Below are 27172 nucleotides of genomic sequence, written 5' to 3' on the forward strand. Positions count from 1 at the left end.
TCGAGATCTTACGAAATCCTGCTAGATTTGGCCATTGCAATTGCAGTATGTTTCCAGGGCCATTTTGAGTTTTATGGGCACCAACAAGGCGTGCCACAGGCCAGAGGGTATCCATGAAAGCTTGTTGCCGATTCCTGAAAAGCCACGTTGGTTGAGAAGTTAGGAAAGTTGAAGTCCAACCCATTCACAAGCCCGGATTGAAAAATGCTACTTCCTATTCCAGTCATTTCTGGGTACAAGACCCAATCTGGCTAGCAAGAGGATCTCCAAACAACATGAACACGCTGCTTTTCTCTGATCAAATGGCATCACCAGCAATTCCAGGTTCGCAGTTTCCATGTGATTACAACTGTAGCATATACCAACTACACCAACCAAAGGGGAAAAACAAAAACAAAAACAACAGCATAATAGTGGCATTTCGCTTCAGAGCTGAATGCCAAAAAAAACCTTCACAGTGCTTTAATCCCAAAGATTCTTTCTTCATCTCCTCCCTGCCTTGAAGATATTTTTTTTTTTATTACTATTTTGTAAAAAGCTACTGGGAGTCAATTGCCTATGCAATAGTCTTTTGTTTCATCACTTCTTCGTGGCATGACAATATTCCTCCCGTGCTCTCTTTGGAGTAAAAAAGAAAAAAAAGAAAGAATCACCCACCCCATTGCTAGGAAATACTGAGAAGAATTCTTTGTCTCAAAATACACGTGGGTCCCATTCTAAAAAAAAAAAAAATTAATATTTTTCAGGTTGACTGACTTGGAGTGCATTGATAACACCGTTGATATTTTCTTCTGGAACCTGTGAGGAGAAAAAAAAAACAAACCAAAAGGTTCAAGAGGGTAAACTGACATTTTGGATAACAATAGCATTTAGGCTTATATACCACCCCATAGTGCTTTTCAGCACTGTCTAGGTGGTTTACAATGCAAGCATTATTTGCCTATTGCCCCCAACAATCTGGGTCCTCATTTTACCAACCTCGGAAGGATGGAAGACTGAGTCAACCTTTACCCCTGTCAAGATCGAACTCCAGTCTGTGGGCAGAATTTGCAGGATTTTTTCTCCTGATCAGATTCAGCCTATCAGGGTGTTCAAGCTCTGCTGTTCTAGATCCCCACCAGCAGTGGGAGCTCTATGTTGGCCCCATGTTATAAAAATACTTTGCATATGTGAGGTACCTTCTTGCTTGCATTTTGCAGAACAGAGAAAGCCACTCTATTCTAATGGGACTACTGGTGTGGATGATAGCTCTAGTCCACATCTTTTGGATTATGTTGTGTTAGGTTTATTTTTCTATTATGCTGTAGACCAATGTTTCTCAGCCTTAGCCACTTTAAGATGAGTGGACTTCAACTCCCAGAATTCTCCAGTCAGCTACGGTGGCTAGGAAATTCTGGGAGTTGAAGTCCACATGCCTTAAAGTTGCCAAGGTTGAGAAACACTGATTTTTAGACTGTCAATAGATTGTCTGCATAGGAAAAAGACAATGAAGAAACTCCAATTTTGTTGTTAGACCCAGCCTCTGCTCATCTCTGACCTTATATTTTCACTGAAGTGTGGGAAGTTAAGCGCTACGGGCAGTCCTCAACTTACAACAGTTCATTTAGTGACCATTCAAAGTTACAACAGCACTGAAAAAAGTGACTTATGACCAATTTTCACACTTACAATCCTTGTAGGATTCCCATAGCCACATGATCAAAATTCAGATGCTTGGCAACTGACTCATATTTATGACAGTTGCTGTGTCCTAGGGCCATACGACCACATTTTGCAACCTTCTGACAAGCAAAGTCAATGGGGAAGCCAGATTCACTTCACAACTCTTTTACCAACTTAACTGCAGTGATTCACTTAACAACTTTGGCAAGAAAGGTCGCAAAATGGGGCAAAATTCACTTTAACAACTGTCTTACTTAACAACAGAAATTCTGGGCTCAGTTGTGGTCGCAAGTCAAGGACTACCAGCATTATGCAATGAATCAACCCCTTGTAAATAAGGTAAATGCAACCGTTTCATACTTCTCTCATTAATATTTCACAATTTTTTCTTCTTCCCTTTGGAATGTAAACAACTTACTTTTTATTAGGCCAAAGGAGAATGATCAAAACCAACTCTGAAATAAAGATTTGGTGTTGCACTAGCAGAAATGAAGTGTGCATGGAGGCAAGAATTAACTACCTCAGCTTTCTCCCTTGACTCGACAAATTCTCTGCCTGGAGCTTATTTATAGGTATATGAGCATTAGTAAGGTGAGAGCCTCACCTGAAGAGGTAGGGCCAGCTGCAGATGTTATCACATGAGTGAGAAATAGGTCAGTGTGTTAGTTTTGAGACAGGAGTGGATGGGCTTATCTCATTGATATGGTTAATGTTCAAGGAAAGTAAACCCAACAAATCTAATCATTTGACCTTCACTATCTGAGACCATGTTGACTTTCTGCTCTTAAATACACACTAAGGCTTCCAAGCTGGAAAAAGAAGGCGATGCTAATAGCAAAGGGGGGGGGGGAAGGAGAAGCAATTTTGATTTTTCTGCTCAAGCTTTTAATGGGTTAAAGGTCAGCAGGTGGAAAGGAGCTTAGTGCCTTGTTAATAGGAAAAATAACGGACACCCCCATGAGAATTGGAAGGGGGGGGGGTTTGGTGAGGGCAGAAATACACAATGCCTGGCTTGAAAAGTCAAATACTCCAGGTGTGGTGTCAAATAGATGAGAAAAACTGTTGAGAATTTGTGTAATTCTCAACACCTCCCCGTAATGATTCGGTAAAGAATGGTCGATTTTGGCACTGAAACTTGTTGGAAGTGAATTTGCATGCTTCAAATATTTTCTGCATGAATGTGAGGTGGGCAAAATTTGGTTACAGTTGATTCTTCCCTGGGGGGGGGATATTTTATATTTCCTTTTTAAAGTGTACAGTGTGATAGAGGGTCATTCCAGGAGGTGCTGGAGAAGAAACCAGTATTCACAAAAAGCCCCCCCAGGTTTTTCAGATATTCTTGGCTTTTTAATAAGGAAACAGGAATAAAATTCCCACAACCAGCACATATGCTTTTCAAAAAATAAATCCAAACTTTTCTATTTTTTTTTGGGAGGAGGGCATTACATTTTTAAAGAAAATGGCAAATCAATACAAAATGGAAAGTCATCCCTACCGACAAGGGCAATTTGAAAGGTTTCAAACCTTGAGCCAAAGGCAGGAGGGAATTTTGTTAAGGTAGCTTTCCTCCATGAGCCCCATACAAATAAGCAACACAATGTCCTTCAGAATCTTGTTCTTTTTATAAGAAAGATTAAGCCTGAGGCTTAGCTGGGAAAAATATGTTTCCAACCTCTCCAGGTAAAATTACTTTTGAATCTATGGACAGCTGCTTACTGGTCATGCAAATAAACTTTCTCCAAGTCGGGGCTCTTTTGAGGTGTTGGCTAACACTGTCTGGAGATACGCAACATATGAGAAAGGCAGAGTGGGAGTAGCATAGACATTATTCATCTCAAATCAACTCACCAGTGCATGATCAAACTTAAAAGTACTGATGTAATAGGCAGGGATGTCTGCGGCAGCTAAAGGCTCGGAGATCTGAGCCACGATTCCACACTCATCTGGGGAGAGGAAAAAGCTCATTAAAATTCACAATGCCAAAAAGAGAGCTGGCTGTAGTTGTCCGAGCCCCAATAACATCCAAATTAATTTATAGCAACACTCCGCATAGAGTGGCCTATTCACATTATTCAGAACCCTCTGCTTAGTTTATGAACCAGAAACCCCTTTAAGCATCGTTGCAACAGAGATTTCAGCAACTCTCCCCTGTCTCCAAGACCTTGTGAAATTTCAAAGCTCATAGAGTCTATAGCAGACATATCTATATCTGCCAGGCAAAACTAGTGAAATCTCGCTGGAGTGGATCCATACTTTCCCCCACCCAAAATCAACTTTAGAGCTTCACAAAAGGCCACTCGTAGGTGCTGCATTGTTGGTAAATTGTAAATTAACTGTTAAAGCAGAAGCATGCTTTTGTTTCAATCTGAATGGGATACCAGACCACATTTTCACTTGTTCTAAACATAAATAAAAAGATATAAATAGTGGCATGTTTTTATGATTTCTACAAGACCATTATTATTATTTTAATGGCAGAATGGACAGTTGCCTTTTGCCTATGGTAGAAATTCTTTTTAGTCCCTCTGGAACCTGCTGGAAAAATAAAATGGCGGGACAGTTGCAGTTTGCCTGATTCATAAAAATGAAATGACGGAAGACACTAGGACAGTGGTTCTCAACCTTTTTAATGCCGCAACCCCAACCGGTCATAAGTCGAGGACTAAACCGGTTGTAAGTTGAGGACTAAACCGGTCGTAAGTCGAGGACTAAACCGGTCGTAAGTCAAGGACTACCCAACCGGTCGTAAGTCAAGGACTTTCCCTGCCAGGGAGTGCCGCGCATGCGTGGTTCCGCCCCCTGCGCCGGCCGAGGCGTAGCTGGCAAGCGGCAAAGACGGAGCAGGCCGACCACCAGCTGGCCCAGCTCAAGGGAGGTAAGGCACCCGCCGGAAAAGGGGGAAAAAAATGGCGGACAAAAAAAATGGCGGACAGCCTTGCTTGGCGACCCCCATGAAATGGTCAATCGACCCCAAATGGGGTCCCGACCCACAGGTTGAGAACCACTGCACTAGGAAGTGGCTGCTAAAATCATCTCTGTAGCAGGAGACAGAAAGAGCTGTTCTTCCCTGCCTGTTCTTTAGAAACTACAGCCCTTCAAGGCAATAAGGATAAGATGTGAATAATACATTCCGAGAGATATTTAGTTTACTTATCGTGTGGACACAGATATATTGTAAGGTGATTTAGCTGGGGGAGGAGGGTGCATAGTTCTTCTGGCACTATTTTTAGAGTGAGAATTAAGATTTAAATCTTCAGAACTTGTTTGTTTGCTGATTTTGCAACAAAGGAAAGCCAATCCTTCTGTGTTACGTGCCTCAGTGAGGAGCGCTCCTGATGTTCTGGCCCAGATCTTTTACCAACCTGTCTCTCAGTGGGCAAGGATTATGGGAACTGCAGTCCAAATTGCTTTAAATTCTGGGCTGAAAATGAAGCATGGATGTGGCTCCGTTAACGGATATAGGCTATTTTCGTCTCCAGTTTTCCCCAAGGTTCTCAGTATTCAGAGCATCTAAGAGCAGCTGGATTATTTTGCTGACTTTCTCTACAGCAGTGTTTCTCAACCTTGACCATTTTAAGGCATGTGGACTTCAACTCCCAGAATTCCACAGCCAGCAATGCTGGCTGTGGAATTCTGGGAGTTGAAGTCCACATGCCTTAAAATGGTCAAGGTTGAGAAACACTGCTCTACAGAGAAAACGGTCACAAGCAATAGTAAAAAATTGAAAGCCTCATTATCAATGCAATGATGGTCAATTTACTTTGGCACTCTCACAGAAGCCTTCTTCTCTCCTCTGCTGAAGGAAGTCTCAGATTTATGAGACTTTCCTCCCTTTCCAGCCCCATCAAAAGAAAGGCACCCTGGCATATTAGAAGAGACTGCAGAGATTGTAGCAGTGACAATATCGCTGCCCCTAGAAATCTTACTTTCCTGTAACTGATCTGCAAGCTGGCTTGCAAGAAGAATGAACGGTCACTGTCATATAAAACTAATGGGCCAAATCTGCCTTCTTTTTCTTTCTGTCTCTGAAAAAGGGATGTTTCCAGAAGGTCATCCATTCCCTGCTGTCACTTACTGTCCCTCTTCTCTGGCATTTCCTTGGCCTCAAAGCATTTGTGAAGGCAGGGGAGAGCGGTTAAACAAGCCATAAACAGCCATGCAGACTACAAAGTACATAATCTTTATTGCAAGGAGAAGGTAAGGAAGCACAGAGAGAAAAGGGGAAGCCTGCAGACTTACTCATGTGGGATTTAATGCAATACAGTTAAAATTCCTGGGAGGCAGAGTAACAGAGAAAGTTGAGATACCGAATAAAACTTTAGATAATAGGGAGGCAGGCAGCTATCAGGGTCAGCCCTATCATTAGACAGAATGAGGTGACTGCCTCAAGCAGCAGGCACTGAACTATGATTCAGTGTGTTTATTCAGACATCCTCAGCATATGGAACTGTATTATCACATATCTTAAAGTATTAATACCACTTTACAATGCTTTGGTAAGGCCACACTTGGAATACTGCATCCAGTTTTGGTCACCGCGATGTAAAAAAAATGCTGAGACTCTAGAAAGAGTACAGAGAAGAGCAACAAAGATGATTAGGGGACTGGAGGCCAAAGCATATAAGGAAAGGCTGCTGGAATTGGGTATGTCTAGTTTAACGAAGAGAAGGACAAGGGGGGACATGATAGTAGTGTTCCAATATCTCAGGGGCTGCCACAAAGAAGAGGGAGTCAAGCTATTCTCCAAAGTGCCTGAAGGCAGGACAAGAAGCAACGGGTGGAAACTAATCAAGGAGAGAAGCAACCTAGAACTAAGGAGAAACTTCCTGACAGTGAGAACAATTAACCAGTGGAACAACCTGCCTCCAGAAGCGATGAATGCTCCAACACTGGAAGTTTTTAAGAAGAGACTGGACAGCCATTTGTCTGAAATGGTATAGGGTTTCCTGCCTGAGCAGGGGGTTGGACTAGATGACCTTCACGGTCCCTTCCAACTTTACTATTATTATTATTATTAACTTGAAATCATAGCCCTTCCCTTCCCCAAAAGCTCTTTTAGAAGTTGCCACCAGATTGTAATTTTTAATTATGACTTGAGATGACACTTATGAAACATATAAGGAGCAATGCTATTCACTCTATGTAATCACTGTATTCAACTGAGTAGGCACTAAATCAAATTTAAATGTCCTGTAAGCCTCTCTAGCACACTATTCAAAGATCAGTGTGGCTCTTGGCCTGGAAAAGGGTTATTTAATCCTAATATAGACAATGCTCAAATCTGAAAGAGATCTGGATTCAATCACCATTTGGCCATGAAGCTTTTCTGAGTCACCTTGGAACAGCTACTTTCTTATCGTTTGCAATCATTTGGTAACAGAACTGCCAATCAAAACACATTAACACAGAGTACCTCCCCCCCATTTATATTTTTGGGGAGGTGGGAATTAAGGGGAGAGAGAGTTGTGTGGGTTGGAGGGAAAGTCAGATTCTGAGCCTAAGAAAACGTCCATCTCTCTGAATGACATTAGATGGGTTGCAACTTTTAAAATGATTTAATAAAGTTAATGTTTAACTGAGGGATCCAATTAACCAAGTGACTGTGCAGTGTTATACTTTTCCCAAGTTTTGCCTTCTCAAGTTACCACAGATGTATTTGGAAATATGATGAAAAAAGAACTTGCAAAGAAGGGGAGGGCTTGATGATGACATCAAAACCATTAAAACCCGTGTCTGTTTGTTTGTAGCCTTCAACTAAGCCAGGGGTAGGCAACCTTGGCTCTTTTATGACTCGTGGACTTCAACTCCCAGAATTCCTGAGCCAGCATGGCTGGCTCAGGAATTCTGGGAGTTGAAGTCCACGAGTCATAAAAGAGCCAAGGTTGCCTACCCCTGAACTAAGCGAAATGGAGCATCACAGGGCAACCATTTTGAATCAGCTTATCTCAGATGTGCTCACTTACAGAATGCATCCAAAATGCAGGAGCCATGACTCAGGTGGGATTGAAATTTGCAAAGTTCATCATTTCTAATGCTCCCTGCCAGCTTCCTTCAAAGAAAATTAATGGGGAAGCCGGCAAGAAATTGGAAATCACTCCTGGTCCCACCGATTTTTGCCTGCCCGTCACTTTATGACTGCGTCGCTTAGCCATGGTCCCAATTACTGCCATTAAACAAGGACTACCTGTAATACTTTCAGAATAATGATTCCTTAACATCAGCTTGGAGGAGCATTTAGCAACAATGGCATCTTTCAGATTATCTTCCCAGTGATGCACTTTTTGACATTATTGAGTGTGTTTCAACAATATTAGTTTTTTTTAAAAACAACAACACAACAACCCCAAAAGGAGCAGAGGGGTTTGTCCTGATCCTGATGGTACAACAGAGAAAGGCAGAGGGCAAACAGCCAACCAGTATGATGTAACATACCAAAGCCAAGAGGTTGCCCTCCAATGCGAACCATCTTCCAGAGTTCTCCTGATGCGCTTGTAAACAACAGATTATTAGGAAATCTAAACAGAGAAAGAGACAGAGAAAATAGCAGAAAAAGACAGAAGTGTCAAAACAATATATATAAAGAAATACAATCAATTCTGACAATCAGTTCTGACTCAATAATTCAATGGTGTCTGCACACATATCTATCCATCCATCATCTATCTGTCTGTCTGTCTGTCTGTCTGTCTGTCTGTCTGTCTGTCTGTCTGTCTGTCTGTCTGTCTGTCTATCTATCATCCTATTTTTCAAAGGATGGTTTGGTTTAGTCCATGAAGAGAGCCTGGGAGTATAACTAGAATTTTGAGCCCATCTCAGGAAATGGCTACCTGGAGGAACTTGTCTTTTTATAAAATGGTGGTCGGTGGGCATGGCTAGTTATGAAACATCTGTTTTTCAGAAGGTGGAGGAGTTCCTTAGAATACTCTTTATTTCACTCCAATCAATCAAATATTTATTACGGTTATAGATCAACATATATCCCACTCTAGGGAAACCTAAACACATTCTTGAAGATAAGCGTGATTCTAAAGACTGGCATATTGACTGTGCAGCATGCATCTTTCTATCTGATTTTTAAAATAAAAAATATTTTAAAAGACCAAGAGAGTTATGGAGGCATCCAAAAATATTCCTGTAAAAAATGGTTAATGGTTACATATCTGAGGTTGGAACAAGAAACCCTTAATTATTCTGGGAATCTTTTCAATCCCTTCTTGACAATGCACATAACTTTGAGACATCCAAAACTTTGACCAGTATTTCAGATTTGTTCCAATTCTTACCTTTTCTGCGTCTGTACATCCATCACCAAAGAAATGTATCCCTCAATGAGAGAAAATGAGAAAAAACGAATGTGTTCAGAATCTTCATTGCTTGCCACTAAATCTTTTACTCTGGAGTAAAGAAAGAGCCAAAGATAAGCATAGTTAGGGTCCATTCAACTTACGCAAAGTCTACTGGATGTGAACTGAGGCTATCAAATTACTGTTCCTTGTTATCACGGTTTGGAGATGTATTCATACTGGATTTATGAGTTTTTTTCTCAGAGTCCTAGAAAGCTGAGAGGGGTTTTTCTAAACATCATTTCTCAAATTGTCAATCTACAGCTGCCAGAGGATTTCAACATTGCCTAGAAGGGTCATGAAACCTATTTTGTTCCTAAATAGCAGTTAAGAGCAGAAGATGTGATATTTTCAATAATAAAAAATAAATTATTCTTTACTTGAATTTAAACTTAAACACTGCCTTCACAAAATTAGATGAGGGCACTCTTTCAGTAATAATTATGTGATGCTCCGGCCTTCTTCCTAGTGAAGGCCATTAAAAGGTTTTTAGCCTTTTCAAGTATATCCCAGGATTAAGAAGTCTGAGAACCTGTTTTCTGGACCATATTCCCTTGGTGTCTATGGAGATTCTCAATCATCCTGGTTATGGTTGTTTCTTGTTTGAAAGTTGATGCTGAAAACCTTTGAAAGTTTTACTTCTCATCCAAGAAGCTAAATGACTGGTGGGGAATGGAAGTGTTCAGCAGTGCCAAAAGGGTTCCACACCCATTTATACTCTGATTCAGGTGACCCCAAGGATACAGATAATCCCCCAAATGGCCTCAAAGACTCTCAAAAAGCTAATGGCCAACCCTCAGAGTGCTAACGACCAGATGACTGCGAAGAATATAAAGTCTTCCATTCCCCACCAGTAAGTTAGGATTGAAGAAGCTTCGTGGATGAGAAGCAAAATGTTTTCAAAGGAAAAAAAAAACAAGAAAATCCAGTTGCCTTTTGGAAAAAAGCACCTTTGGGACATGTCCCCTTGGAGTTGAAGAAAAATGAAATATGCCAAATCGCTTGCTAGAATTTGTCAGAACTGCCATGTTGCGCCTGCTACACTTTGCTACCTGCCAATGTCTGCCATGAGCAATGGGGGGGGGGGGGCTGCGGGGCGGGGGAAGGGGGGGCGCGTTTCTGGGGAAACGAAAGTATGCATCATGCTGTCCCATGAGTGGCAGTTCCAAGGTCATCTTGTGGAATGCAGCACCCATCTTTGCCCACCGACCCAGGGACTCTTACAAAACAATTGGTTTGAACGCAATTGGACAAGTACAGCTAACTAAAGAGGGAGGAGGAGAAAGGGGAAAAATTAACCATATGCTTTGGGTATGAAAACTAAGAACCACCTTCACTACACTGTAACCAGTTTGCTTTAGTAAAGTATACTTCTTGCAGCCGTTGTCTCAGAAGTCTTTCTTTGCTAAGTGCCTGACTTGGGATGGCTGATAGAATCTCAGTAAGACTACATGGTTAGTGTACTGCAGCCTTATATGAAAAATAACCAAATGCAGCTGTGCTTTCCCTCTGAATGGATTGGATAACAACACTTGTTGGCTGGGGATGACTGGAGCTGTAGTCCAAGACATCTAGAGCAGGGATCTTAAAACTTGGCCCTTTTATGACTTGCGGACTTCAATTCCCAGAATTCCTCAGCCAGCCATGCTGGCTGAGGAATTCTGGGAGTTGAAGTCCACAAGTCATAAAAGGGCCAGGTTTGAAAACCCCTGCTCTAGAGGCACTAAGGCCAAGGAAGGCTGGTTTAATTTGAGGAGACATTTATTGAAGAAAGGTCTAACTTCATCCTACTGCTATGAGAAATATTCTTAGTGGGATTAAAATAAGCAAGTTTAGGAAAGAAAATGCCCCAGTCTGAACATACCCATTGGAGTAAAACATGACATCCATAAGGAGTGTAGCAACAGAGGGAAGGGTATCAGGGTCCAGGCTGGTGACACAGAACATGTTACTCGGACTGGAAAGGGGGTGGATGACAGGTCTTTGAACTGGAAGAAAGGGACAGAGTCAGCGAGGTTGAAGGCTTCATAATGAAAAAAATAAAACTGCAGTCTGGATTCCCCATTTCTAACACCATTAGAAGTGCAATAATGCAAAAAAAATTTTTACAGAGAGAAAACTAACATGACAGCGAACATTTACTTGGCATGCTAGTTTTCTACATGCAACTTCTTAAGGGTATTCAACCATCCTCATGTCCCGAGTTGCAGACTAATGGCAGATTGCACACAATGGCAACTTGCTTGTAGTGCCGGAGATTGCAATCCTATGTGCCAAAGGAAAGCATCTTGAGGACTATATGTCAGATAGATCTACGGTACTATAGGTAGTCCTCGACTTACAGCCATAACTGCTGTGAATCTCCTTCTCTGCTTTTCAGAGTGTATGAGCTGAAAAACAAGTCTGTCCTTGAAAAACCCTGTACAGGCACACCAACCCTTTCCCCATCATTGGTACTGATAGTAGTAATAAAAAAAGTAGAATGTTGAGGAACATTTATGAGTTGCAGAATTCAATATCCACCCATTTCTTTGACATGCCCCCAAAACAAGAAAACAAACGACTCCCTTCCAAAATAGGAATACTAATTCTGTGTTCCTTTGGAGGCAAGAGTGCTAAGAAACTCTTAAAAGGTAGCTGAAAAGTGGCACAGGAATGGAGAAAAAATATGTTCCTCCAGGCTACACCTATACTCCAGGTTGGAATGATACAAACAGAATTTCCGAGAGGGAAGGAGTTGAAAAGCGAGGATTCTTAGGCACTTATCAATGCATTTGAAAGATATTATCTCCCCTTAGGCAATCCGCTTTTATGGGCTGGATGAGAAAAGAAGCATTAGCCCTGAAGTGGGACAGCTGAAGAAGGCAAGGGAGTTCTTTACCCAGTTTTGGTTTCATAAATCCATTGGTTATCCCAAGGTTATCGGCTGCCACAGTCTCCCCATTCACAACCCTGAGGATGGTGAACTCAGAAGCCAGGGTGTGCATAACAAAGGCCAGGTCCCGCTCACGTACCTGAGGGAAAAAAAGAATTCCTTAGGGGAATGAACACCTCGTCAACTTTCAGGAATTTAATTCTTCATCACTGGAATCAACTGATCTGGGACAGGAGCTGGGAGTTCTTATAGATCACAAACATTTGCACTTTTGTGTGTGAAAGCTATCACCAGACTGGGTTATGGTGGCCATGTTTGTGTTACCAGGTTATTGTCCTGATTCTAACTTTTTCATCATGGATGGCTTGACATAAGATGCTCAACTCTTAGCCCTGGTTTAAAAAAAAAATGCAGCTGCTGCCTTCACACAATACGCTATGCCTGAATAATTACAAATATTGAACAATGCCTCAGTGCAGGGGTAGTCAACCTTGGCTCTTTTATGACTCGTGGACTTCAATTCCCAGAATTCCTGAGCCAGCTTAGCTGGCTCAGGAATTCTGGGAGTTGAAGTCCACGAGTCATAAAAGAGCCAAGGTTGACTACCCCTGCCTCAGTGGGATGGCTTGGTTCAAACTGCATTATAAGTCAAATGAACCACACACAACTCAAATCCATCGTAATATACACTAATATAATGTGTGGGGAGTCAGTTTGATGCAATGATTAAGACACTGGACAAAGAATGAGAAATGCATCCATGCAGTCTTCTTTGGGTCTCTTGAAATGTTTGACTGACCAGGTAAGATTTCTAAACTATTTATGAACTATTCTGAACTGAAGTAAGAATTCAGAACTCTGAACTTCACAAATGACAATTAAGTAGGCCTTTCTCTAAAGCACTTCATGTTCCTTATTCACAATTACTTAGCAACCAAACCTTTTCTGTATTGTTGGAAACTCCTTAAACCTGCTGTTCCAATTTTGCAATAGGTCAACGAATATTGATTGTTAAGTAAGGTTTGTTGAATATATATATGATCATAACATGCCACAAAATATTGTAATACAAATGCTGATGGACAGGATTATTTCTTCCTACTTTTCCATTTCCAATCCCCTGTTTTTAACCCACAACAGATATTTTATCTCCACCAAGTGGTTTATTCCATTCTTCTACAAATAGTCCTCATTTAGTGACTGCCTCATACAGTGACTGTTCGTGGTAATGGTAATGATGAAAAAGCAACTTTGCACCCAATCCTCATATTTAGGACTTTCACAGGTCTCTAAAGCAAAGGAAAGCTGAAATGAGATTGTAAGTACAATCACGGTTTCACTTAGCAACCACACTTCACTTAAATGACCAAGTTGTTGGTCCCAACTGTGGTTAATAAGCGAGGACTGCCTGTACTCAAAAAGCACTCAGCATTCAATGCTTGAACACTTTTGGGTCCTTGCTCTGCATGGCTGATGTAAACGTAATGTCATTTGTGGCTTGGAAACACAGACAGTGTTTCATCTTTTTTATTAGAGAACATTTTTAAAAGGTGCTAAAAATGGACTGGTGGCATTACAGACCTGTTACATATTTGCAAAAGACATAATGCATTGCCCTGCTTACTGAAAGAAGTTGAGCAAGGTCTGAAGAATAACAATGTAAAATTCTAAACATTTAACCAACAATTTCAAAATGTGGATCGTAATGTATACGGGGTCAGATGGTTCTGGTTAAACTGCTATCCTTGACAATTAGGGAAAAATGCAAACTATGGTTTTCTGAGCCCAGAGGTTTGGCTCAGCTGAGTTCAAGAAAGCAAACAGATGTGCAAAGCTTACTTTGCACATTACAGTAATTTATCATGGATCCAAGGAAAAATCAATGGGAAAATAGCATGAGAATTTAGCTTCATCCCTTCAAATGTGTACTTAACTCTTTATCAGGATGTCTATGGAGATTCTCAATCATCCAGGTCATGGATGTCCCAAAATTGCTTTTCAAAAGGCAATTTTCTTAACCCAGTTGCCTTTTGAAAAGCACTTTTGGAGACTCTTATTAGGATCTTGGTGGAAAGAATATGCCTGCTTCTCCCAGCATTTCTTCACATCAAGTTTTCCTTACCAGAATAAAGTCTGTCTGATAGGTGGAGAGCATAAACACTGAGATATTCTGATTGGCTAGTGGAGCAATGACTGATTTGGCAATTTTGGTCACACCGATAGGCTGAGAGCCGGAGAAGCCACCTCCTCCCGAGACGACGTTGAGGGCCAGCCATGTTGCATCTGCTACGCTCAAGTGTTCTGATGAAGGGAGCTCTGAAATAGAAGCACAGAAAAACAATTTTATTTATTGACTTTCAAGGAGAAGAACATAAGCACTGCCCTGTTGGATTGGACCTCTTCGTCCACCTTGGTCAGCAGTCTGTTCTCACAGTGGCTAACCAATTGAACAAGGAAGCCCACAAGTCTCCCAGCAGATGTCCTTCAGAGGCAGTCAAAATAACAGAGTAACAGTGTTGGAAGGAACCCTGGAGGTCTAGTCCAACCCCCTTCTCAAGCAGGAGATCCTATACCATTTCAAATAAATGGTTGTCCAATCTCTTCTTAAAAACCTCCAGTGAGGGAGCACCCACAACCGTTCCACTGGTTAATTGTTCTCACTGTCATGAAATTTCTAGGTTGAAACTCTCCTTGATAAGTTTTCATCTTTACTTCTTGTTTTTCCCTCAGGTTCTTTGGGGAGTAAGTTGACTCCCTGTCCTTTGAGACAGCTCCTTAGATATTGGAACACTGCTATCATGTCACCCCTAGTCTTTCTTTCCATTAGACTAGACTTACCTAGTTCCTGCAACAGTTCTTCATATGTTTTAGCCTCCAGTCCTCTAATCGTCTTTGTTGCTCTTCTCTGCATTCTTTCTAGAGTCTACTTCCCTCAAAGTTAAGAGCTATTGATCCCTACTAGTTCCATGAATTGTTCCAAACTCTTTTCAAAGCCAGCCAAGGTGACAGCCAGCACCACCTCTCATGGATGAATTGAGCTACAAAACAGTAAGGATGTTCTGAAGTATAATCAACAAAAAACATTCCCAAATATTTTAAAATTAAACTACTGCTCAGGTGTGAGTGCCTCCTTGGTCCCACAAGAATAAGTGTCTTATATTTGAGCATTCAAGGAATATTTATGCAATGCAAACAACCAAGACTACACAAATGCAACTTATCATGAGACCTTTCAGAGGCCAAAGCACAATACCTATATCAAACTATGAGGAAGATCTGCATCAGTCTCTTTACATACACAATCATAGTGGGAATCATGACTAATGTATCCTAAAGGCATAGGAAGAGCACTAAGATAGGATCAGGATGAAGGTCTGTCTAATCCAGCACTATGACAAGCAATATAGAGATGCAGCTTCCTGGTTCTGATAATGACGACCATAATCCACAGTATACTTAATCTTTTATGTAATCCAATTTTTTGCAAGTTGGCAGAACTGTCCAGTTACAGAGCTGATTTTAACTAATGGAACACTACTATATTGTTCTCTATTTGGATGGATATGGATTTAAAATGATTTTAAAAAAATCCAAGGTCCAAAAACAGGAACTTCTTTGTAGGTTTAATATGCCTTTTAGAATGACCATCTGCCCACAAATCCCATCAAAACTTTATGTTACCTCCCCTACTATTTACTCTATATCATTATTATACCCATGTACTGTTTAAAGCCCATATAGAAAGACCATCTCTCCCTGGTTGCATCAGCCAATCCCATCAGATCTCACGGAGAAGGCATGCTACGGGTACCATTGGCTAGAGACTTATATCTGAGAGGTTCCAGGAGATGCACTTTCTCACTGTTGCACCTGCCTTATGGAACATTATTTCCCCTGAAATTAGATTGGCCCTATCCCTTTTGATCATAAAGCCCTCAAGACCTAGTTTTGCTGTCAAGGGACCTAGGGCTCCCAAGGGACCAAATGTGACCTGATGGCTCCATCCAGGGTTAGTATTATGCTGGTTATTTATTTATTTATTTATTGCTATTTATGCTACTGAGAGCCAATTTGGTCTAGTGGTTAAGGCACCAGACTACAAGCCAGGAGACTGTGAGTTCTAGTCCTGCTGGGTGTCTTTGAGCCAGGCACTCAATCTCAACTCAACCCACCTCACAATGTTGTTGTTGTGGAGAAAGGAGGAGGAGGAGGAGGAGGAAGGAGTATTATTATAAAAATAATAAATGCAGGATAAAAATCTAATAAATAAATAAACATTGGAATTCTTTAACTGTCAGCGTCCTACCTGACTGATGTAATGGGATGAAGATGGTTCTATAGGTAACCTGGCCTTATACCGTACAGGGCTTTAAAGATAATAACCAATACTTTGAATTGAACCCAGAAGCAAAGCAGCCCCCAATGTGAGTTGCGCAGCAGAGGTGTTATAGGCATTGTCCTTGGAGCACCCAAGATTGGTCATGCTGCTTTTGTAACAGCTGAAACTTCTGGGAAGTTTTCAAGGGTAAATTAAAACAGCTTAGGTTAAACGGAAACAGTTTTCTATTTATGGAAGGACAGATTTTTATTAAGTTCTGAAGCAAACAGGCTTGTATATGTCTACATGCACGCACATATGTTGGTGTGTGTGTTTCCTCTAACTTTTGGTTGCTGGATTGTAGTAAAAACAGAATTGATCCCACATGTTTGAGTCACGCACCCAGAGTAAGAAAAGGGCTCCATAACTATTTCCCAAACAGTGATTCAAGCATTAAGAGTCAATATTTACCAAGAAAATATATTACATTTAAATGTTGCATTTTCTCTGATTGAGCCTTATTATTAGCAACTTCCCTTTAGAGCCTGCATCCAAATAATGATTAAAATGCTTCTTTTTTTTAAAAAAAAAAAGTCCAAAGGTGAAAACCATATTCTGCATTAGCTTCCCCGGATAGATGGAATTTGATTAGCTAACACCTTCATTAAAAACATAAAGTCAAAATGATATTCAGTTTTCTCTTAGACCAATACTGCAATGTTGTAAGCCACTTAGAGTCCTTGTGGCGAGATGGGCAGCAAACAAATTTAATAAATAATAAATAAATAAATGCATCTTTATTTGGTAATCAAAACAATGTATGAGGTACTTGCATAAGTATGTATTTGCCTCCGTATGTATATGTTACGTTGGCATAATTGGATTTCAAAACTTCTGAAACCGAAGCTTGCTACCCTCTCGTTTGCCTAAGCAGACTGCACCTCATCAACAAGGCATCTATTATTAAAAGACAAAAATAATAGAAAATGGTTGAATTGCAATTTCTGGATACTGTTCTTGGCAGGCTGATGGGTGGAAAAGTACGATTCAGGTTTACGGTAAAACAAGCAAAGTTTAAAAAGTGATTAAGCGTAGCTGAGAATGACCTAATTGAATGTGTGGGTGTATTTTTGTATTCAAGAGACTGTGAAATATACAGAGTACAAACAGTGCCCTGGATTCCAAAACTTAGCATGACTGTATTGGGGGGTTCCAGAAGGCAGAAGAATTTATTAAAAAGGAAGTAAACAAGCAGGATGCTCTTGGCAAGGAGAGAGGGACTCCTGCTTTCCATTTTTAATTTAATAAATAAATAAATAAAACTAATAACACTGGAGCACCACTTGAACACCATCAGCATTGATAAATCAATCGATCTTGGGTTGATTTGATTGTAATTTGTTTGTTTGATGGTTGTGAGTCACCAAGAGTCCTTGAGAGTTGAGTGGCATACAAAGTTAAGTAATTACATTGGCGGGATCCAGGAGAAGAGCCTTCTCTACCATGGCTTCAAGCCAAATGGCAGAGCCAAGTCTTCGGGCCCTTATGGAAGATCAGGAGGTGGGTGCAGATCTCACCTAACCTCCAAGGAACATCTTATCTCCTTTGGGTGAGATTTGCACCCACCTCCTGACCTTCTGTAAGGGCCTGAAGACCTGGCTCTGCCATTTGGCTTGGAGCCCCAACAGGGGGAGTATTACGCTGGAAGAGGTTGATGGACCAATAGAGGAGATTTAATTATCAGGTGTATCTTTATTATTAGAAATATTTATTTTTTTATGGTTTTATTACTTTTAATGTTGTAAGATGCCCAGAGTCTCTTTGTGGCAAGATGGGCGGCTAATAAATTTAAAAAGCAAGCAAGTGAACAAGCAAGCAAGCAAATACAATTTAAATATATAAAGAACGCTTGCAGGAATTGAGCATGTTTAGTTTAATGAAAAGAAGGACCAGGGATGACATGATAGCAGTCTTCCAATATCTGAAGGGCTGCCACAAGGAAGAGGGGGTCAACCTATTCTCCAAAGCAACTGACAAGAGAAATTTTCTGACAGTGAGAACAATTAATCAGTGGAATGACTTGCCTCCAGAAGTTGTGAATGCTCCAACACTGGAAGTTTTTAAGAAGAGACTGGACATCCACTTGTCTGAAATGGTATAGGTTCTCCTGCTGAGTGAATGGTTGGACTAGAAGACCACCAAGGTCCCTTCCAGCCCTGTTATTCGGTTAAATAAATAAAATTTATACTAACATTTGAGCACCACTTGAACACCATCAACACTGACAAATTCACCATCAGTCAACTGCAAAAGGCAGTTTTACTGGGAACAGCTTACAACCTACGACGATACCTCTAACAACATCAAACATCAATATTTGCCTCTCTCATGTCCTTGGGAAGGATGCGATAAGTGGACAAAAATGCCAAATTCAGTCTGAACATCTGGCAAACCAAACTAATATACCATTCCCCTTACCCCATTCCCCTTACGCCATTTTCTGCCTATCCGAAAAAAATCAAAAAGAAGTTCTTGGCTTTTTCACTAACGGAAGAGGTCTTAGAAAGATTTACCTGCAAAGCACAACTGAAACAGATCGTGAACCCATGAGACAATCTTGATGGGCTCATGAATGAATGGCCACCCAACAGTGTTAGCAGAAAATGCTGCAGGTAGTTTTTCTAATTCTTTTCCAATGTGTTTCTCAATCTCTTTTGATATTACTATACTTCCATTCGCTTAGCAGTTATCTCCTTGGAACTGCTACTGTGCATGGTGGCTGCTGGAGCAAAATAGGTAGGCTCAAAGGAGAGTTTTTGTATTGCTACATGAGTCAGATATAGCATCTATTATAGCTCACACCTTCGCTGCATTCATGATTATTCCCACGATTCTGCCTAATGCATCCCCAGGCTCCATACAATGCAAGTAATCCTTGACCTATGACTGTAATTGAGCCCAGAATTGGTCATAAGTCGTTGTGGTCATTAAACAAGTTGTCATGTGACTGTGACTGATTTTACCATCTTTTTTTGCAGCATTCACTAAGTGAACACAGCAGTCACTAAGTAAATGTGTTTTATTCTCATATAATCAGAAATTGGAAGTAAACGCTGGAAACCACAGTCATGTGACCACAAGATGCTGCAAACAGACATAAATGTGAGCTGGTGGTCAAGTGCCCAAAATTTGATTGCATTGTGGAACTTCAAAGTCAAGTTGTATGAATCATCATAACTTCCAATACTCACTAAGTGACTTGTCGTTAAGTAAGGACTACCTGTCCATCCTGTTCCCCTTGCTCTACCATGTGGTCTTTGCCCATCCTGCTCCATTATGCAGTTAACTGCCCTTTGTGCCTTATTATTAGTACTGCATATTCCATCCACTCCATCCTTATTTCCTGCTTTCAAAATATGCCTGTTTTTCTAGTTTTCAAACCTGAATAATTACTATCCAAACATATTAACTTTTATACGCCTGACAAGAAACATGCAAGCAACAAAGGTAAAACTGTTTACTTAGCATATAATATTCTATAGTATATTTAACTTTGGAGCATTAGTTCCACTCCAGGGTTTAAATTCTCAAGAGTTCACTGAAAAATTTAACACTTTCTAAGCAATGCAATAGTTTGGGGCTACATAATCTAAAAATGAATAAATGAAATAACAGGTTAGTCAGACACAATATTATGCAGCAAGCTCATTTTTAAGAAAATATTTTGAAATGTACCCCATATATTTGGGTAATGCATACATGACATCTACTTTGGTTCTATTACCTTACTTATTTTGCTAAAAAGAAATACTGAATTTTATAGAGTTGCACTGAAGCCATAGGCTGTAAAAAAAAGAATCTTATAAATAATATAAGCATTTTTAATACCTTATTTTTTATACACATGGTGTACCTGCTTTGTACAAACTTTAATTACAACCTCTTTTTTCTTTTTGGTTATTATTTGTTGTTACATAAATCCTATTATGAATATCATGAATGTGAACTAAAGCAAACAACAGTGGCAGCATTTAATAAGGGCTGCTTCACCCACACACATATGTCACTTGATTAAATCAGCCCTGACAGCCAAATATGTGGACTAATTTCCTTGAAACATGACTACTTTTATATATTTTCATAAGTTGCCAGCTATGAAGTGTAATAGAAACAGGTATTACAGAGTATGAACATATTTTTTTGGGGGGGGGAAAGAAGAGTGCATATACACTGACAGGTAGTGCTCAACTTAGTCATTTGTTTAGTGACTGTTCAAAGTTACAACGGCATTGAAAAAAGTGACTTATGACCATTTTTCACACTACAACCATTGCAGCATCCTCATGGTCACATGATCAAAATTTGAGTGCTTGGCAACTGGCATGTATTTATGAAATAAAGGACTGTCTTTTATAATACAAGATGTAAGGTCACTAATGATAAAGCAAAAAGGTGCTCTGGAATGCAGGTATGAACAAACCCTCCTACAATTCTTTAAAGCAGCTATGTCTTTTTTTTGGAACCACGTGACTGCCCCCTGTAGCTATAGTATAATCCTGGGAAATGAGATGTTTGGTTAAAGGCATTGCAAACAGATGTTACGTTGGCAACCTTTCTTTCTCTGCCTTTCCCCCTCAAAAGCACAAACTTAAAATGCAAGGCATCTATGTCATTCTTCTGCACAGAAGCTATCTATCGGGATCTAGTGGTTGAACTTTACATAATTTATTTGAAATTAGAAAGGTTGTTAAATAACACGAGCAGCAAAAGAATTTCTCTCCTACCCTAAAATATACAGGTAGTGCTCATGTAGAGACCACTTGTTCAGCAATTGCTCAAAGGTGGCTCTGAACAAGAAGATTTATGATCAGTGCTTGAATTTGCAGCTGTCACAGCGTCCTCACAATCATGTGTGTGTGATTTGGGCACAAGGCAACTGTCATATTATTATGATGGTTCCAATGTCCCATGGTCATATGATTACCGTTTGTGACCATCACTGCCAGCTTCCAACAAGCAAAGCCAACCGGAGGTTGCAAATAGCAATCAAGTGATGTTGCACTTAATGACTACCAATGGATCTTCCAGAACTGCTATTGTAAGTTGGCACAATTTGGTCATTTTTCACTTTGCTTAGCAATGGAGTTCCCAGGCTCAATTAGTTGTTAACTGAGGACTACCTGCACTGCTGAGATGAAATAACAACTTGGAGGAACAGGAAGTGGAATTCTGTGGGTGGGAGAATCCATTCAATTGGGAAATTCAAAACAAATTCCTGGGCAAAGGATTACTTAATCCTAGAGCTGTTTGCACACTAGCAACATTTTCCCTCTTGTTGGATTTCCCAACCATCCTTGAAGTGATACAAAATCTATTATTGTTCTTTTGACACAGTATCACGGTTGCATGATTCTAGAAGACCCTACAAGTCTCTATGGGTGGGGTGGGGTTCCTGCAGAAGTGGAGGTCTTTTTCCATCAAACTCTGATTGGTAGACTTTAAGTTCTAATAATAACGGAAAGTTGATAAATGCCACAAGCATCTGGTACATTTTGTACCTTAAGATTCTTTCTCTTAGAAGAAGGGGGGGGAAAAGACTCTTAATAATTAAATTAGGAGTCTATTCTTTCAGCTTTAGGCTTCTTCTGAGTTATTGAAAATCCAACCTTCTATTTTCATCAAGGCAAAAGAGGAACAATAGTGAAAGAAACAATAGTTGGGAAGGAAGGAGCTTGGGGCCTAGGAGACTTTTAATTGATTCATTGTGTGTCATCAAATTGTTCTTGACTCTTAGCAACCATAGATAGATATTCTCCAGGATGGCCTGTCCTTAAGCTGGTCCTTCAGGTTTTCCAATGGGACACCTATCGTCACTCTGAGTCCATCCACTTTGCTGCTGGTTGTCCTCTTCTTCTCATCTATGATTAGAATTAGCTTTAGAATCTTCTCATCTATTAGACTGCCTCTCTCCAATTGTCTCTGTCCAACTGGCAAGTGTCAAGCTATGAAGATTGCTTGTGTTAGGACGGCCATGCTGCTTCTAGCTTGCCTACAGTTGCGAGGGGGGGAGGGGAAGGTTTGGAATGCACAGGAGGATTCTATCTGGATGGGAACCAAGGTCACTGAAGAGATGTTGTGATGTTCTTCTCATAACAACTGCCTGAGGATTAACTGGACCATGTGACCTGAACTGTCAGAGAGGGGAAGGAAAGTTTTACTCTTTTAATTATCCTTTCCTCACCATATTGCCAGAGCTGGTTTTCAACTTGTTAGTGCCAGTATGCTGTACCCAATAAAGTTTTGCATTAGAGATCTAAATGGCTCTTGTGTATTTACTTCGCTGGGATCCTCAGCTGGAACCTTGACAGCAAGATCTAACTGAGTCACCATGTTCTAGATCTTTTCAGCAAAACAAAGGCCCCTTGCAGGATCCCAAAGTCAGGCCTTCTTTGTTGCTGTCGCGAACCTATGGATGGTCATTCCTCCTTATGGTCCTGACCCTGTTGTCATTTAGAAAAACTGTGAAGACAGGGCTTCAGGAAGAGCATAGAGGACTGAGTGAAACACTGCTTTTTGCAGTGACCAAAATAGGAACTGGTGAAGGGAACAGCTCCTCAAAATTCCTCCTCAGATTAAGGAGAAGACAAGGATCACCCATGTTTAGCTTCATACAAATTTTCCAGATTTGTTTATAAGTGAGGAGAGATATCTTTTGCTTTATTTCTTAGAGAAAAGGGCAAATTTGCTGAGTATATATTTGAACTTCTTTAATTAAGATCAAAATATAAATGCTAGTATTTCTGGTAGTTTATTTATTTATTGGCTTATTAATTTATTGGCTGCCCATCATATCTCAGGGTAATTCTGAGTGACTTATAATATTAAGTTCTTAATAGATTTTTGCTGATTAGAATGAATGATGTGGGGTTTTTTTGTAATTTGACTATCAGGCATGAGATATGGGAAGAAGATATATGTTTTTAATTTAAGTACTAGAGAAGATGTTACAGGTTATCCTCAACTTATGACTAGCTTGAGACATAGATTAAACAAACAAACAGGTTTATTTATGTATGAATTGGGTAAGGAATTGCATTGGGTATTAGCTCATAGCAGCTGTTTCAACAGCAATCTTGCTCTAATTAAAGCACTCTAGCAAGGCATTGCATTTGTCATGGAATAAGCAAAGATACATTTTCTAATATGTGGAGATGATCTTATATAGCATTCAGTGACCAGCAGGTTCCACCAATTCATTGATGGTGATCCCCAAGCTTCTCCTATGCCACAAGAAGGTCCAAACATTATACCAAATTGGCTCTCTCATTAAGTCAAAGATGGAAATTAGGGGGGCACCTCAAAAGATATTGTACTGTAAGAAAATTGAAGGTTCTTTAGTTTAACTCATATGATTTGGTCTTGTTCAGCTTTAGCTTTGTTTCGGTTTCAAATTACAACCTATGTCAGTGGTCATTTGGGAAGACATACTATAGCAGTGGTGGCTATGACACGGGTGCCAGAGGCGGCACTCGGAGCCCTCTTTGTGGGCACACATGCTGTTGCCCCAGCCTTGCCTCTGCCCGCGACCCCCTCCTCACCAGCAGCCTCCCTGGAGGAGAGTCGCCCCTGAGCATGGCCCACATGGAGCAGCGCAGCCAAGAACATGGCAGCCAGGCAGTGTAGACAAGACTCTAACCTCATGCCCCAACGCGCACAGTTGATGCTGCGGGGCGTGGGCAGAGGGCGTGGCCGCCATGGTGCTGCTGAACTGCCTGGGCGATCTGCGGCGGGCCCTGGAGGTGGTGAGTGGCCCTGCGGGCAGACAGGGTGGGGCAGAGCGAGGGTGGAGCAGGGGGTGGGGCAGGGGTGGGGCCAGTTTTTGGGCACTCGGTCTCTAAAAGGTTCGCCATCACTGTACTATAGTAACAATCTCCATGTATTGTTGAACTATATTCTTTAAAACATGAATTTGTCATCTTATGAAGAATGTTGGTTCTATCAAATCTGGGGCATGGCAAGAGCATACATTTTATCCAACTGCAACAATCCTTAGTCTCTTGATTTTAAGAAATGGGTGCACGGTCTGAATTTTTTATCTATTCTGTAAAATAGATTAAAAATTTAGGATCTCTGTGTCCTAAAAATGAGAAGATGACACAGTATGTTCTTTATGGTCTTGCCTTTAACGATGCCCTACTTTTCTATAAAAATAGCTAAGTTGACTTCAAAATTACCAAAACTAAAAACATGCATAGGTTCAATGCCTGCCCAATTCACTTTGCCATAAGGCGGGAGAATTCTTGTAGCTATATATACACTTGACTGAAAAATAGTAAACTCTTATCCGGGATGGTTGTTCTCTTCTAGTGAAAATACAGCTACAGAAAAGTCACACATGGAGTGGGGAGGGAGGAAGGAGACACCTGCCTAGACAGCCAGATCAACTGAATCAACTCTGATAATCAATGGGGTGACAGATGTTGCAGCCAGATTGTCCTCACATCTGAGACTTGTAGCTGATGGCCTACATCCTTGCAACATAATCCAAATTGTCTGCCAAGACAAACCAAAAAGTGACGCAGCTTCAGTGCCTCAATCTGAATGCAATAAACAGTGTCTGCCTACACAGTTGTGCTTTGGCACCAACTGTTTGGTTGTGAAAAGTGCCAAGTGTGGATGTGTCAGGAGGAAAGCAGCAGAGCCTAAAGTTAAAATTAGGACCTTTGTACCATGCCTCTGTTTTATCTCGGGGGATAAGCAACATATGTCAGCAGTATTGGAATAAAGAGCTCGCCAGCTGGAGATTATAAAGGAACAACCAGCATCTGAAATATTGCTGTGTTCGATTGTTTCAGGTCTCTTTGGGAGCCAAAAGGCTAACATTTTTATTGTGGCTTTTTTTGTATGATCATACTGACCTTCCTGATTCCTTAACAGGGGCATTGGAAGATATAATCCTGGAGGCCAATGGATCAAAAAGAAGCAAACTCTAATATATTAGTTATCAGGTTCAATCTTGCATATTTTTAAGAAGATAAAAAATCCAAAACCCACATCTTGGTCCAACACATCCTTTCTCTAAATAGCCAACTAGATATATTTGGAGTGCACACAAACAGGATGATGATGATGACGATGATGGCAATTCTCTTAGCAATTCTATGAGTCAGTTTTCTTCTGATCTTGCATTACTTCTTTGAGTTGTTCTATGCTTTGGCTGGTGTCAGTTTTGATGGTGTCCAGCCATTGTGCTCTTTGGCATCCTGATTTCCTTTTATTGTTAACTCCTCCAAGCATAATTGCTTCTTCCAGTGAATTCCCCTGCACGACATGGCCAAAATAAGTGAGACACAGTTTTGTGATTTTGCCTTCCAATGACATGTCTGGTGTTATACGCTTCAGTATTTATTGTTAGTCACCTTTGCTGTCCAAGGAATACGCAGAAGCCTCTTCCTGCACCAGAGCTCAAATGGGTTGATTTTCTTCCTGTCTTGCTTATTTAAGGTTCAACTTTCACAACTATAAACAGAGTGAGAAGGACATAACCTTCTCCCATTGTTATTCTCCCTCAACTGGAATTTGCAAGCACGCTGACAAGCTTGGAAACAAGTTCTCAATAGACCTCCCATTGGTGAATGTATGCAATTCTCTTTTAAAGCCATTCAACCACTACCACATCTACAGCTAAAGAATAGAATAGAATTAAATAGAGCTGGAAGGGACCTTGGACGTCTTCTAGTCCAGCCCCTTGCTCAAGCAGGAGGACCTATACCAGGCATGTCAAACTGCCAGCCCATGGGATAGATGCGTCATGCCGAAACTGTGCCCACCCCAATGGCAAAAAAGTCCCGATACGTCGCACGACGTCATGTGACGTTCCAAGTTTGACATGCCTGACCTATACCATCTCAGACAGGTGATTCAACAGAATTCAAGAATTCAACAAATTGCCAATAGAAGAGAATATTTGCTGCTCAAAGTTCAAATGAGGGGTCCTTCCTGGTCTCTTGAGTTTGGTGGTTTTCTTGGAGACATTTCATTACCAAACTAGGTAACGCCACAGTTTGGTGATAAAACGTCTGCAAAAAAACCATCAAACTCAGAAAGCAGCAAGGACCCCACAATTCAACAGATGAATTAGGCCTATGGGAAGAAGTCCTTTCTTTCTTCTTCTTCTTCTTGTGCCATATCCGTTATCAGACGTTGGCGATCATGTTGGAGATCCTGTTTTTATTAGCAACCACATGAAAAAGTGCTGCTGAGTTTTGTCCAAACCAGTGTTAGATCGCGCAGGCAGTAAGACACGAGTCGAGTGACAGTCAGCTCTTGGTTTATTGGCAAGGCATAAAGTAAATCCGGACTGGCATCTGGGCCAGGGGAGCCCTCTTTTATGGGATTCCCCTGGCTGGTAATCACACAATTCCATTGGCTGGTAAGACCCCGTTGCTAGTTAGCCAACCAGCAACGGGCATGAAACTGTATGCAGATGGAGAAGAGCAATCACCCTTAATGGGTGATCAGGATGCGCATAGGGGATTAAGGGGGGGGAATACAAAAGAACACAACACCCCTCTCCCCTCAAAGTTCTTGCTATCGTCCTTGATGAATAGTGGTTACATAGTCCTTCAGATATGTGGGAGGCCGATGCCCTCGCGTTGATCGGCGGGGAACTGCGTGACTCGGTTCAGCTCTTGCCTCGGTACTCTTCCCTCTGCGTGGTTGTCCTTGGGCCGCTGCAATGGGTCTCGCTTCTCGAGGTGGTTGACTGACGGGTGGAACCAATGGCCAATACTCGTCCCCGCCATTGTCTCTGGCCCCACCCGTGTTGTCGGCCACGCTTTCTTGGCGTAACCCAGCGACCCCGATTCGGCCCCTCAGTTGATCAAGGTGGCGCCGCCAAACCCGGTTGTCCTCCACGCGAACTTCGTAGGATCTGGGCCCGGCGATAGAGATGATGGTCGCTTTCACCCACTT

General features: G+C 41.1%; 1 protein-coding gene across 1 annotated transcript in view; it reads right to left on the minus strand.

The window, feature by feature from the left end:
• Positions 1 to 730: 730 nt before the first annotated feature.
• Positions 731 to 27172, minus strand: part of CASTOR2 (cytosolic arginine sensor for mTORC1 subunit 2) — a gene marked incomplete at its 5' end in the record, with an annotated part of 62515 nt that continues 36073 nt past the window's right edge. The window contains 7 exons of the mRNA XM_015823198.1: positions 731 to 798; positions 3511 to 3605; positions 8095 to 8177; positions 8946 to 9056; positions 10870 to 10993; positions 11887 to 12019; positions 14003 to 14196. Coding sequence (XP_015678684.1) covers positions 733 to 798; positions 3511 to 3605; positions 8095 to 8177; positions 8946 to 9056; positions 10870 to 10993; positions 11887 to 12019; positions 14003 to 14196 — 806 coding nt within the window. The remainder of the gene's footprint in view (positions 799 to 3510; positions 3606 to 8094; positions 8178 to 8945; positions 9057 to 10869; positions 10994 to 11886; positions 12020 to 14002; positions 14197 to 27172) is intronic.

Source organism: Protobothrops mucrosquamatus, unplaced genomic scaffold (genome assembly GCF_001527695.2).
Source record: "Protobothrops mucrosquamatus isolate PMUCROS unplaced genomic scaffold, P.Mucros_1.0 scaffold1796, whole genome shotgun sequence".
Classification (NCBI taxonomy): domain Eukaryota; kingdom Metazoa; phylum Chordata; class Lepidosauria; order Squamata; family Viperidae; genus Protobothrops; species Protobothrops mucrosquamatus.